This window comes from Schistocerca americana, chromosome 4, assembly GCF_021461395.2.
Source record: "Schistocerca americana isolate TAMUIC-IGC-003095 chromosome 4, iqSchAmer2.1, whole genome shotgun sequence".
NCBI lineage: Eukaryota > Metazoa > Arthropoda > Insecta > Orthoptera > Acrididae > Schistocerca > Schistocerca americana.
This window is the reverse complement of record NC_060122.1, coordinates 276802409-276816535: the sequence shown is the minus strand read 5'-3', so window position 1 is coordinate 276816535 and position 14127 is coordinate 276802409. Positions and strand designations below refer to the sequence as shown.

The 14127-nt window shown below is 36.4% G+C and overlaps 1 protein-coding gene across 1 annotated transcript in view; it reads right to left on the bottom strand.

The window, feature by feature from the left end:
• The window catches only part of LOC124614059 (laminin subunit alpha), a 402758-nt gene that overhangs the window by 213664 nt on the left and 174967 nt on the right, over positions 1-14127 (bottom strand). Inside the window, exons 16-22 of the mRNA XM_047142894.1 lie at positions 13898-14107; positions 13430-13735; positions 7349-7501; positions 7053-7230; positions 6799-6956; positions 4377-4533; positions 1289-1525 (exon numbers count right to left, since the gene is read on the bottom strand). Of these exons, the coding sequence (XP_046998850.1) occupies positions 1289-1525; positions 4377-4533; positions 6799-6956; positions 7053-7230; positions 7349-7501; positions 13430-13735; positions 13898-14107 (1399 nt within the window). The remainder of the gene's footprint in view (positions 1-1288; positions 1526-4376; positions 4534-6798; positions 6957-7052; positions 7231-7348; positions 7502-13429; positions 13736-13897; positions 14108-14127) is intronic.

Here is a 14127-nt window from a genome sequence, read left to right as displayed (position 1 = left end):
CCACTTCCTTAAAAAACAAAACTATCTTGTTGAAGACTTTCAGAAATATGATTCACAACATTAAAAAGCCAGTTTATACAACTGAAAAATTATTTACTTACAGTGATGATTTTGATTTGTCATATACAAATCAATGTTGTTTACTGTCTTTACTACTGTGTTTTGCTTTTACCTTGCTTGTATTGTTTGAACTACACTAAGTTACTTTGCTCAACCTATGGTAATACAATGCTTAAAGATTGATGAGTAAATTAACATTATCCTCCCACTTCCCTAGTTTGTTCATCTTTAAAGTAATTCCCCTATTTATTCCCTCTCTTGCACTTCCAATGAATGAGGTGTCTATAATTTTATGGATATTATCCAGGGAGCATCCCTTTCACTTTTTCTTATTACTAACTCTCAACTGATGACAAATTGCTGCCCTCTGATTAATTATCTCCTAAATAGAAAGTAACTATCATGCACTTGTTCTAAAAGAAGATAAACAAATGAAACTATATGATTCCAGAAACCTTTCCAAGTCTGAAACATCTATGACATATGTATGCAGGTTGAAGAAAAAAATGAAGATTAGTTCCAAGGCTAGGATTTGAACCCAGGTCTCGTTGCTTACTTGGCAGCTGTACTAACCACTATGCCGTCCTGGCACAGGATCCCCCATTTCGTTCGATGCTGAGGTTCTATTCCAATACAGCTGGAGAGCCTCTGCAATGCTGTTCGAGTTTATGGGAAAACAAAACGGGCTGAGATGTGAATGGGAATTTGGACCGAGGAGGGAGGCGTGCTAGTGGAGTCTATGCAACTGTGCAGAGCCACTGTGCAAAGCAGGTGCATTGTTTAGCTCATCTGCCTAGTGAGCAGGTAACCTGGGTTTGAATCCTGCCCTTGGTGCAAATTTTCACTTGCACTTCAGTCAACATATATACATCAAGGAAGATAAAGTTGTAGTCATATGAAGTCACCATGAAAAAAAATCTAACAATGATATTACAAATCAACAATCCCCTCTTTTACAAAGTACGGTATTACTATATTTTTATGATATTCCGGATGATTCCAGTTTTTTCATTCTAATCCTTGCTTGTAATGAAACAATCTTCCTGTTTACATGTTCTGTCATTTTTCTTCTTTCACATCCAAAAGCTCATTAAGCACAATTTACACTTAAATTGTTTTATCAACAATCTAAGACCACAATTTCAAGACTAGTTTTCTTCCCTGTACTTATACTTGTGGTCTTTCTTTTCCAGACTGCAAACCTACTTGAAGAATTTCAGAAGCTTACCTGTAAATGTTTCACATAAAGCAGTAGAAGGGCAGTCACATGGTCTGCAGTCTGGGAAACCAAAAAATCCAGTCTTACACAAATCACAATTTCTGCCAATCACATTAGGTTTGCACGTGCACTGCCCACCAAATTTTTCACACTCAAAACTGAGTGATCCTTCAACATTACAGGAACATGGCAGAGCACCATTGTTGTACTCAGTTGTGATTGAAAACACAGCATCACGACAGAAACCTGTAAACAGAAACATGAAAGTTTGAGAAACTTCTGAGGAATATTTGTTTGGCAGAAAAAAATTAATTCTCTTTATTATAATAAAGATAGTTGTAGAAATAACTCCATATTTTGAAGCCCAACATACACCAATAAAATATGTTCCATATAAAATTACTTCATTCATGAAAAGCACACATGGTACATTTTTATCCAAACATCTTTTAAAGATAACAACACGTATTTCTCACCTTTATCAGTGACATATTTTTGAAGACATTTATACACTTACGGGAAATAATAACACAAAATAAAGACAGAACACTGCAAAACAAATGTGCAAATTACATATGGATAGTTGATTCTTGTTTGTGAACTGTAATAGGAATATTTTACAACAGCTGCTGATAAACATACTACATTATAGCTTTTGCAGTTATCTAATCTCATTCCCCATCACCACATCAATCCATATCACATTTGACATCACTTCACCTCACGCAATCCATAAAACCACTATGTTTTCTACAATAAGAGCTGAGCACCAATTAAGTAAAACATATTAGATATACTATGGCAACTCCACATTCCATTCTTGTTCTTTAATTTTTCAAACAATGGAAAATCCAGGATGGAATACTAACATTATGGAAAAAATCAAACAACGGAAAATCCAGGATGGAATGTAACAATATTATTGAAAGGAATGTGGTTTTAGTTACCTGAGACTGCAGTCATGTGTGTGAGTTGCGTTTGTGTGTGTGTGTGTGTGTGTGTGTGTTTGTGTGTGTGTGATCTATTGTTGACGTAGGCCTTAATGGCTGAAAGCTTTATTTGTGACAGTATTTTTGTTGTGCCTATCTGCGACTCAGTATCTCTGCTATATGGTGAGTAGCAACTTTCGTTTTCATAATATTGTAACAATATGGAAAGGATACATTGCTACTCACCACATAGAGGAGGTGTTGAGTCACAGACAGATACAACAAAATAGAATGCTAGAAATATTTCAGCTTTCAGGCACTCCTTCTTCAGAAATAGAAAACTCACATGTGGACAACTCACATACACATTGACACTGTCTCTGGGCCGTAAGGCCTGACTGTGACTGTATCTGATGTGTGCAGCAGTTTAGCTGGGAAGGGTAGTGAGTGGGTGGGGGGGTGAAGAAGAGCCATGGGGTGGGGAGAGGGGGGACAACAGGGTACTGCTGACAGAACACACTAGTGCTGCCTGTGGGAGAGTGCAGCATTGTGGTGGGAACAGGATAGGGCTGTTTGGCCAAGCAACAGGAGGCTGTTCCAGGGATGGGAGTGGGGGATGGAAGACATGGGTAGGGCTAGAGTGGGAGTGGAGATGGGGTTAGGCAAGTGAAGGACATGGAGTAGCGAAAGTGTTAATTAGCTGATTGCTTAAGTAACACTAATTTGTTAATTATAATATTAACATTTAATTTATTTATTCATAATTTTTTAATTATTTGATAGTTCCAAGTTGGCATAAATAGACTTTATGTTTCAAACATCTTCAGGGAAAACAAACTATCATTGATTCACAAAGGTTCACTAATTGCTCCAAACAAAGCAGTCAGATGTATGGCAGATATTTATAAAGGCAATAGAAAGAAAGAGGGTATAAGAAAAAGTACATTTCCTTTTCTTGCAAGTTTGCAGTTAGAGACAAGCTACTAAAACTTCATAACTCTTGAGCTGTACCTTCTGTATTGGTATCCATGTAGAAATGATTATGTCCACATTGCTTGATAAATGCGCCAGTGTGATCTATAGGTTCTTCTTCAAGAATTTCCTCTGTGAACTGGTCAACTGGTACCAAAAGTACATAATCCAGCCACACACTTTTCTTATCAGTCGTGTGTGAGTTGCATTTGTGTGTGTGTGTGTGTGTGTGTGTGTGTGTGTGTGTGTGATCTATTGTTAACGAAGGCCTTAATGGCTGAAAGCTTTATTTGTGACAGTCTTTTTGTTGTGCCTATCTGCGACTCAGCTTCTCTGCTATATGGTGAGTAGCAACTTTCGTTTTCATAATATTGTAACAATATGGAAAGGATACATTGCTACTCACCACATAGAGGAGGCATTGAGTCACAAACAAATACAACAAAAAAGAATGCTAGAAATATTTCAGCTTTCAGGCACTCTTTCTTCAGAAATAGAAAACTCACATGTGGACAACTTACATACACATTGACAGTGACAGTGTCTCTGGGCACTAAGGCCTGATTGTGACTGTATCTGATGTGAGCAGTAGTTTAGCTGGGAAGGGTAGTGGGGGGGGGGGAGGGGGGGGGTTGAAGAAGAGCCATGGTGTGAGGAGAGGGGGGGGGGGGGGAGGACAACAAGGTAGTGCTGACAGAACACACTAGTGCTGCCAGTGGGAGAGTGCAGCAATGGGGTGGGAACAGGATAGGGCTGTTTGGCCAAGCATCAGGAGGCTGTTCCATGTATGGGAGTGGGGGATGGAAGACATGTGTAGAGCTGGAGTGGGAATGGAGATGGAGATAGGCAGGTGAAGGACATGGAGTAGTGAATGAGTTAATTAGCTGATTGCTTAATTAACACTAATTTATTAATTATAACATTAATATTAAATTTATTTATTCATAATTTTTTTAATTATTTGATAGTTCCAAGTTGGCATAAATAGACCCTACGTTTCAAACATCTTCAGGGAAAACAAACTACCATTGATTCACAAAGGTTCACTAATTGCACCAAACAAAGTGATCAGATGTACGGCAGATATTTATAAAGGCAATAGAAAGAAAGAGGGTATAAGAAAAAGTACTTTTGCTTTTCTTGCATGTTTGCAGTTAGAGACAAGCTACTAAAACTTCAGAGCTCTTGGGTTGTACCTTCTGTATTGGTATCCATGTAGAAATGATTATGGCCACATTGCTTGATAAATGCACCAGTGTGATCTATAGGTTCTTCCTCAAGAATTTCCTCTGTGAACTGGTCAGCTGGTACCAAAAGTACATAATCCAGCCATACACTTTTCTTATCAGGAGCCTGAAACATAAATATCATTGAGTTGTATGTTAACAATTGTTCCAAAACAAGGTTTTGTAAATCTGTATCAAAATATTTCAGATGGCTGTTTATGGCAATAAAAATTATTTGTAATAAAATCCAGGTTCAGGACGGCATCAACATAAAATAGTGTTAGCTTAATTCTTAATGTCACAGACCAAAGCAAACTTTCAGAGGTGAAGATGGAAAAAAGAACGGATGAGGAAATAGAAGTCAGAGTTTAAAAAAGAGCACCCTCATGCTGATATATGATGGGTGAGGAAAACTGTACCATTACTAAGCAACTGAAGTAAAGTCACCAACATAATGAGTGCTAAAAAAGTTGTGCTGTTAGGTATCAGACAGTAACGGTACAAATATACAGATATGGTAATACACACTTCGGTCACCAATACTTTCTGAGTGAGTATAAAATCTGTCCAGGGTTTACAGTGATCTATACTTGGTTCCTTTATCTGATCTTTTATTTATCTTCTATCTAAATGCTTTTTTCTGCCAAAATGAGGGTGGGGAGGGGAAAGGCTCATAGTGGAGTTCTGGAAGCTTGAAAATATGTCATTTGTCTCATTCTAAACACAAATCTGATTTGTTGTGGAATACGTGCAAGAATAATGTAACATGGGGCCCACAAGTGATGTCAGAACATGCTACAAATTTCCTGGTGTAGTACTAATACTTTCAATTAAAAAGAAAATGACTGATCTGCAAACAAGGTAACTGATAAATGCTATTGAAACTTTTTATACAGTTTCCAGATGTGTAACACAAATGTAGTCAAGAAGTTAAATGTGTAGGATATGAACATATGAACTCAGTCTTGCACAATGACTAAGTCTTTTATTTACTTTTCAAATTTTCTGCCATAATTTGGGGTAATAGGATTTAATTTTGCTATTATTTACTTAAGAGTAAGAAGACAAAAGACATTTGATCTCCCTGGGGCTTTACTGCCAATTTATATTCATACGGTGCTGAAAGTGTGAAATGAATAATTCCAAGATTAGGAATATGGTTGTTTGTATTGTTTATTCTAATACTAAGACCGAAAAAAAATAATTACAGAATACAACCTATTTCTTAAAAAAGGATAATGGATCTATTAATACATCATCATCTGCTGAAGGCAAAACTTCACTGTTATAACCATCCACCCCCATCTCTTACCAATTGTACCATTGGACTGTAGCTTCTGGTCCATTAATGACACTTTGAAGTATGGATCTCATCGGACTTCCTCATGGCTCTCTTTCTGAATGTTCAAGGGTGTTCATTATGAAATTACTATGTGAAATTAAGGCTCACATTATTTTACTCATTTTATGTATGGTAATGATCAATTTATTATTTTTTCATTTGCTTAATATCTTTTATTTATATCCAGGATGTTTTTTGTAACTCTTCGCCATATCCATGACTCAACTTTTTGTAACTGTTTCCTTCCCTGTTTCTGAAGTATCACAATTCACAACCACAGCTTAAAATACTCCACATAAAGTCTTGATATTATTATTATTATTATTATTATTATTATTATTTCCATAATACCAAAGTTTATTGATAACAAATTAAAAATTTTTCTTAAGACATTTCTTCTTATTCCTATATTATCACAGTTTGTTGGTAACAAATTAAATATCTTTCTGAAGTGGAATGTAAGTAATGGAAGGAGCAAAGGAAACAAATCACAATACAGCTGAATTATTGAATAGCCAACAATAAATTATGTTGAAATATTGCTATGTTTGTCTCTATGTTCTTCAAACGAAACTAATATAGAGTACACATACACACACATATGCAACCACACTCATGGCTACAGTAACCCACACAAGCACATGCATGGCTACATTATCCCAGCCAACTGCAGATTATGCTGCAGTGCTGGTGCAATGCAATCAGATGGGATAATTGAGCCATGCAGGTGCATTTATGCGTATGTGTATTTTGTAATAGTATTTCTGAAAAAGGACATCGTCTGAAAGCCTTGCAATATTTTCAGTCTTGTTTATATGCCTATTGAACATTCAACACCTTAACTGTACTATGAGTCGTTATGTTTATGTTTTACATTATTTAGACTTTTTATATAATCAGTTATTGTACTACTCAAGTAGAAAAGATCAGTTACTAAAAACAAAACAAAAATGATGACATCAGAGAAAATTCTTAACAGGCAGTCTCCAAATTTTCTTACATTTAGAATACTCAAGTCATTCAAAACAGAAACTATAATTACATACTAACCTTAAAAGTGAGAATATAGTTCTCAGTTAACTGAAAATTGGTGTTCTGATCTGACTGTCTAATTACAGAACGACACCCTGAGTTGGATGGGCAGTGCTGAACAGGCAGCTTAGCTTCATAAAACTGACCATTGTGTACCACAACATCTAAATCAAATGCTGAAAACGAAAATTTACATAAAAGCAATAACGTTGAGGCACATACTTCATCAATGTACAACCTCAAAACTTCCTAAATGTATTACAACTAATTACCTGGGTGATCTGGTTGATAGTATCTCACAACAAAAACATATGAACCAGGGCTTGGCACCTTATGCATCACATCAATCATTGGATCTGAATGATCTAAATAGATAAGCTGTGTACTGTTGTCAAATAGACGTGGCACTTCCTTGGCAACACGTTGTTCGTTGCCTGTCTCAAATTCAACCTATAAAATACACTGTTAATGTAGTTAACACTTAAATACAAAAGAGTAGAAATTAGGGAAAAGAAATACTGCCTTACACTACATAATCTAAAACACAGTAAGAAAAGAATGTGAGTACCTTCTTTGAGTTTGGTGGTCTGTGAAACAATGCTTGAACACAATTTCCATCTTTTCTGACACATGCTGGCTTAGGCTGCTGATAATCCACAGACCATTCCTCAAAAGGTATAGCAACAACAGAGTCTAGTGCAATATTTGTGTCATTCCTGCCCTGGAAATTAAAAAAAGAAAAAACAAAAATTACTTCTATTCTAAAAAATATGATGACAGAATTAACTGTTATACATAAAATGAAATGCTCTGTAGAAATATGAGAAACTAGTGTGGGTTTTCAAAGGAAGACATGGAAAATTGTTCAGATAACAGACAAACTATCCAGTAAAACTATATGTAGTCTTAGTAGAAACTATTTATACTTTTCCTTTGAAATAAATACTAAGAACTGGCCTCAGTGATAATTGACATCCTTCACTTTTATCAAAGCTCTAATCACAGCAGCAAGATTTCTTATTATTTGTCATGAAAAGTGGATTCATTTATTTCTTGAGGGAGGCTGAAAGAGTGATCATTCTGGGGACCATTCCCACATAGGTTTAATTCTGTGTTCTTATTCACTCTTAAGGTGTTTAAGGAATTAATATAAAAGCTTTTCTGCAATGTTGTTTCTCATAAACCTTACTTTGGAGAAGGCTGCAGTGATGTGTTGAAAAAAGTAGTTGGCATCACTATAGTGAATTTTAGACAGTGGGCATCATGCAGGCATTGAACTTTAAAATCAAATGCACTTATATTAAATTGCACTATGAATACTACATGTACCAATTCATTGGGTAACTGGTAAACACTTCCCAGTTTAGTGCAGGACTCTAACCAATTGCTTGAGAGATACTCAAACAGTGAAACACTGCCCTGTTGATATACCACTGTCAGCGGCTGTGACTTTGACAGTACACTTTCTACACAGCTACAAGAAGGTAATCAAAGCACTTACTTGTCATGAGACAGCAGAAAACATCTGCTAGGAAGTCCCAGCCACTGGTTTGTAGAGATGTAAGTATGTCGGTACAGGGTGCATGCGGCTTAAGAAGGGGTTATTTAAGTTAATATGAGCCTGGTTTTATTAAAGTAAATGGACAAAAAAGATGATGTCCAAGACTGTAATATTATTATGGGCAGATAAATGTTATTACTGTTATTAAAGCAATCTGATGACTTGTAACCACTGTTGAACAGTGCCACATGATCCAAGAAAATGGGTCTGATCAAACAGCTGCATATAACTTAAATATGGTCTTCCTCTTAGTAAAGTATCCTCATACTTTAAACTTGCTACAAACCACTGCCTGGGATGTTCTGCTGTTATCCCACTTCCTAGAGTTATTTAATGCATTATTTTGCTGTTTAAAGTGGTATATCATGCACCCAACATGTTATATGCCTTGCCCTACAAGCCATGAACCATGCTGAAAGGGGATGGCTTGTGTGCCACAACAACACAGACAACTGTAACATAGGGGCAATCACAATGGAAGGATACCTGTGGTAAGGCCAGACAAACCCTTGGTTTCTGAAGAGAGGGCAGAAATCTCTTCAATAGTTACAGGGCCAATGGTCTGGATTATTGATTGATCTGATCTTATAACATTAGCTGAAATGGCATCGCTGTGCTAGTACTGCAAACGACTGGAAGCAAGGAGAAACTACACCCAATACTTTTCTTCCTCTGAAGATAAGCAGCTCTACTGGATGACATGATGATGTCATCCTCTTGGGCAAAATATTCTGGAGGCAGAATAGTCCCCCTTTCGGATCTCCGGAAGGGCTACTCAGGAGGATGTGATCAGGAAAAATGAAACTGGCATTCCATGGGTCAGACTGAAGAATGTTGGATCACTTAATCAGGTAGAAAGGTTAGAGAACTTAGAAATGGAAATTGATAGTCTGAAGGTAGACACAGCGAGACTTAGTAAAGTGAGGTGGCAGGAAGAACAGGACTTCTAACCAGGTCAGTACATAGTTATCAACACAAAATCAAATAGTCAAATAGGGGCAGTACAGGATAGGCCTACTAATGAATAAGAAAATAGGGATACAGAATTATGAAGAGCATTGTGAACACATTACTATACGCACACAAAGGCAACATTCATCACAATACTACCTCCACAGATAATAAAGAGATTGAAAGAACATATGATTAGATAAAAGAAATTATTCAGGTAGTTAGGGAAATGGAAATTTTCTTGTGACGGATGACTGGAATTCAACAGTAGGGATAGGAAGAGAAGAAAGAACAATAGGTGAACATGGACTGAGGGAAAGGAATGAGAGAGGGAGTCATCTTGTAGAATTCTGCACAGAGTTTAATTTAATCATCACTAACCCTAGCTTTATGGGTCATGAAAGAAGGGTGTATACATGGAAGAGATCTGATAACACTGGAAGGTTAGAGATTGATTACATAATGGGAAGATAAGAGATTCTGAAGCCATATTTTAAACTATAAGTCAGTGAACTCATGACCTTAATTTATTTGTTATGAACTGCAGACAAGTCTGAAGACATTTCAAAAATGAAGGAAATGAAGGAGAAGTGAACTGAATAAATTAGAGGGACCAAAAATTATTGGAAGTTTCAGAGGGAGTATTATGGAACATTGAACTGAAACAGAGGAAAGGAAGACAATAGAAGATGAATGGGTACTTCTGAGAGATGAAATAGGAAATCAGCAGAGAATCACATAAGCCTAGTAGCAATTCCTGGGTAATAAGAAGATAGTGAATTTAACTAATGAAAGGGTAAAAGACAAAAATGCAGCAAATGAAGCAGACAAAAGGGAATACAGGTGTCTAAAAAATGAGACTGACACAAAATGCAAAAACGGCTAAGCAAAAGGACCTTTGCAGAAAACTAAAGCAACTTTCTTGAATATCAATAGCTCAGATGACAAGCTAGTATTGAGCAAAATAGGGAAAGGCATGCATTTGTTTTGTGCTGGACTGGTAGCAATAGAGTTATCTCTAGCCAAATGGTAAAGTTGGAATTGGAAGGGCTCATCCCGGACTAGACTGTTATTTGCATTCTATTACATTATATATTTTAGGATCGGATGTTCCAGTAAAAGTTGAGACCTTTGAACAGTCAGTGTGGTGGCACTGAGCTATAAGCAACACAATAGCAGAAGTAGTTGCAGTGTAATTATTACTGTTGTGCATAGGTGGACTTTTGACAGAGACTACAGTATAAATGATACCACAGGGTAAATGCTGCTTTCATACTGTCAAGTCTGGGCTACGATGTTTTTGTGTGATTTGCAAGAACTGCTGTGTTATGTGTTCACACTGTTGCCAATAACTGCCACAGTCATAACAGACCACTGCTGACCACATCGCTGCCCAGCAGTGTTGCTGTTTTTTCACAGTGCCAAGGCAATCAAGTGCCATGTCACTATAGGAGTGTTTCTGTCTGTTCAATGTGTGGCCACCTGTAAGTGCCACAGCCAAGCCATGCTGCAGTACCCAACAGTTTACTGTTCCATAGCATCAAGCAACATATTTGAGATAAGTAACAGCAACAGTTGCTCAGTTCCTATTTCTGTTTTGAATCATGAGCCATGGCCAACGAAATTGACAAGGCGCAAAGCGATTGTGGGTCAGAAGCACGAACGATTCAAGTAATTGTAAAATAAGAGAAGAAACAGGTTGGGTGCCAGGTAGTCAACTCTCTATACTGTTTGATAAATTGAGTAAGAAGTTAGAAATGATGGATTCCATGACATGGAACATAGATTCAAAAATTGAGAGAATAAAATCTGAGATAGTGGGAGAGGTGGATTCCAAAATAGGGACTATGTAATATGTGTTAGTTAGGGAGTTGGAATCAAAACTTAGTGATTAAATTTGGAAATATTATCAATACAAAATTTGAGGAATTAAAAACAGAGCTTGGGGATAAAATAATTGTTTTGAGTAGGATATGGGATGTGTTATCAAAATCTGATGTACTAAAGGGGAATAATTGTTGTCATAAAACTGTGGATAGTGATCTTCATTATGATAAATCAGAACACACTGAGGAAAAAGTAAATGAAATTGAAATCAGTCATGGGGAATCGGAATCGAAAATTTATGAAGAAGCAGCTGTAGTCTGTGACCAACCAGATTACACTGAGGATAGAGTAATTAAAATTAAAGTTAACATTGAGGATGAAATTAAAATTTACAAAGAGGAGTTACTCTGAAATAATAAATATAGAAGAGGGGATGATGATTAATGTGAAAACTGTGGTTAGTGATTTTGGGCTTACTGAGCACAAGTGCAGGGCAGTGTAAAATATAAATGGCAAACAGAGGCAGAATTAAATTGTATGGATGTAAATGGGTGTAAGAAGGACATTAAATATAACAATTCAAGATTAAAAAAGAATGTAGGCATTACTGAAAGAGAAAGATTCGGTTTAAGAAAAGTAGTGTTTGATGAAGTAGATGAGGAAATAATTTCATCTGTGGAACTTGCCAAGGGACATGGGAGGTATAATTGTATTGAGTTGTTTAATGATGGGAAAATGCTGGATTTAAGAAAAGATATGTTAAGTATAGGGGCTGAGCAAGGAAATTTGTTAACAGAATCTGCCAGGGGGCATGGAATGTGTGTATGTGATGAGTTATGCAGGGGAGAGAGCAAATTTGATGCTGTAAGTTTCTTGACAGTTGGCTGGAAGAATTTTAAATAATACAGATGCTTTGGCAATGCTGAAGAAGAAAAGAGGGAGATTTGTATATGACAGAAGAAGTCCATTACAGGGAAAGGAGAAACTGTGGAAAAACAGGGATGTGTCTGAGGAATGGGAGTCTATACAATGTACATAGTGGCTGTACAAAAATTAATGCAATTTGTTTTTATTCCATTAAACTGTATAGTACATGTAATTAGGATGGAATGATGGTTAGAACAACCTGGGAGCCACATTTGTGAGTACCAACACCTTTGCTGCTTGGAACACTGCCCTTAAATGTCTCACAACCCCATTATTATTGTGACGTATTTTCATGGGCATGGTTAATTATCATTGGCACAGACAACAGACAGCTCACCTACAGTTTTATATCTATCGCAAAGTAAAAACTCAAGGACACTGACAACAGACTACAATTATGCAGATGGCTTTCCAAACAAGAAACCTGATAAACTGCATATGACCATCAGGGTCCACAGTAGTTATGTTTAACATTTATGAGATGAGCCTCTAACACTACAGGCCATATGCTGTGTAAACTTTATTAAAGATCTCAAACAGTGTAATTATAGCTACAAAATTTGCTTGCAAAAGTAGTTATGGGTTTAGTACTTAAATTTGGTACTGAGAAATAGTTGTTCAAAAACATAGCATTAATTGAGATTAAGTAAGTTGAAATTCTCATATAACAGAGAGTGTTTGGAGACTTTCTTTAAAAGCAGCACTTACACCCAAAAACACTTAGGCATTTAAAACAAAGTAAAAACAATCTTCCTCATCTGGTCTTGACCTTAAGACATTCCAGATGATATATCCATGCAACAGCACTAAGCTATGATGATCATGTAAAGGGCTGAAAAGTTTTCCTTGAAACCAGATATCATCCTAAATTCAGGCAAGCTATTAAGCACCATGATGCAAAAAACATTCTCTTTAATTCATTCAGGATTCTGAGTACAGAAATATCCACTACCTTAAATGCACTTGGAATATGTAATGAAACATTTGTACCATGACTGCACCACATGAAAACAGTCAAAGAGGACTTATTTTATATCCTGAGTGGCAATATATATGTTAGATTTTGTACCATCAGTTACAAATAACTATCCCTCTTTCAGAAACCAAGAGAGAATCATTAATATATGATAGTGATGAATTGTGTCTAGGAAGCTCCATTTGTTGCTCATACATCATTATATTACATTTAACTAATTGTACAAACACCATCAAACATCATACAAATGATGTAACAAATCTTCAGTAATGGTCATCTATTACTTTATAATACTGTATGAATGAACATACAAAATACATCACTCTATGAATTATATTTAAAGAAAAAAAGCTACTGTTCCTGAAAAACACTGATCTGAAATATTGCCCTGTAAACTAGCAACATACCTTAAGAATAAGACTGATGTAATTCGTATCAAAATTGAAAACAGCCAACTGCCCTTGTCTATCTGTGACAGCCTGTCTGCACAGTTCTGTGTATGGACATCCATACAATACCACTTGAGCAGATTGTTGCCAATTTTGAGAGCGACTTTCTATGGATACAGTTGTTGAGTTACTGTCATTTGCTGGAGTGATATAATTGAGAAGTAGCACATGTGGTCCAGGTTTAGAAATTGTCATTTCTAGATGAATCTCATCCTGCCTTTTGTTAATTAATGGCAGCTGTGGTCTCTGCAGTTCATGCAGTTGCTGTGAAAGAAAATATTATGTATCAGTTATCAGTTCCTATATTACAAATGAAATTTAAAATTCTTGTAATCTGGTGAAGTGAGTAGCCTGTAAAAAGAAATACAGCACTATGAAAAGAATTTTAAAATCATATTTTAGTCAGGAGCTGTTTGCAGCACTTACTATGTAATCAGAGAAGTATTCTGTCAAAGGTTCTCTTGTGTCATCTTTTGATAAGAAGCCTCCATCACCACGTACTGTGTCAAACTGGGAAATGTTTGGATACCTGTAATGTCTGCACAGATCCTTATTTCCAATCTCACAAGGCTCAATCACTTTATCTACCAGAACAGTGGCTTCGTAATATGCAGCTGGCAGCAGAACAAAGTAATCCTGAAAAAACCTCATTCTTA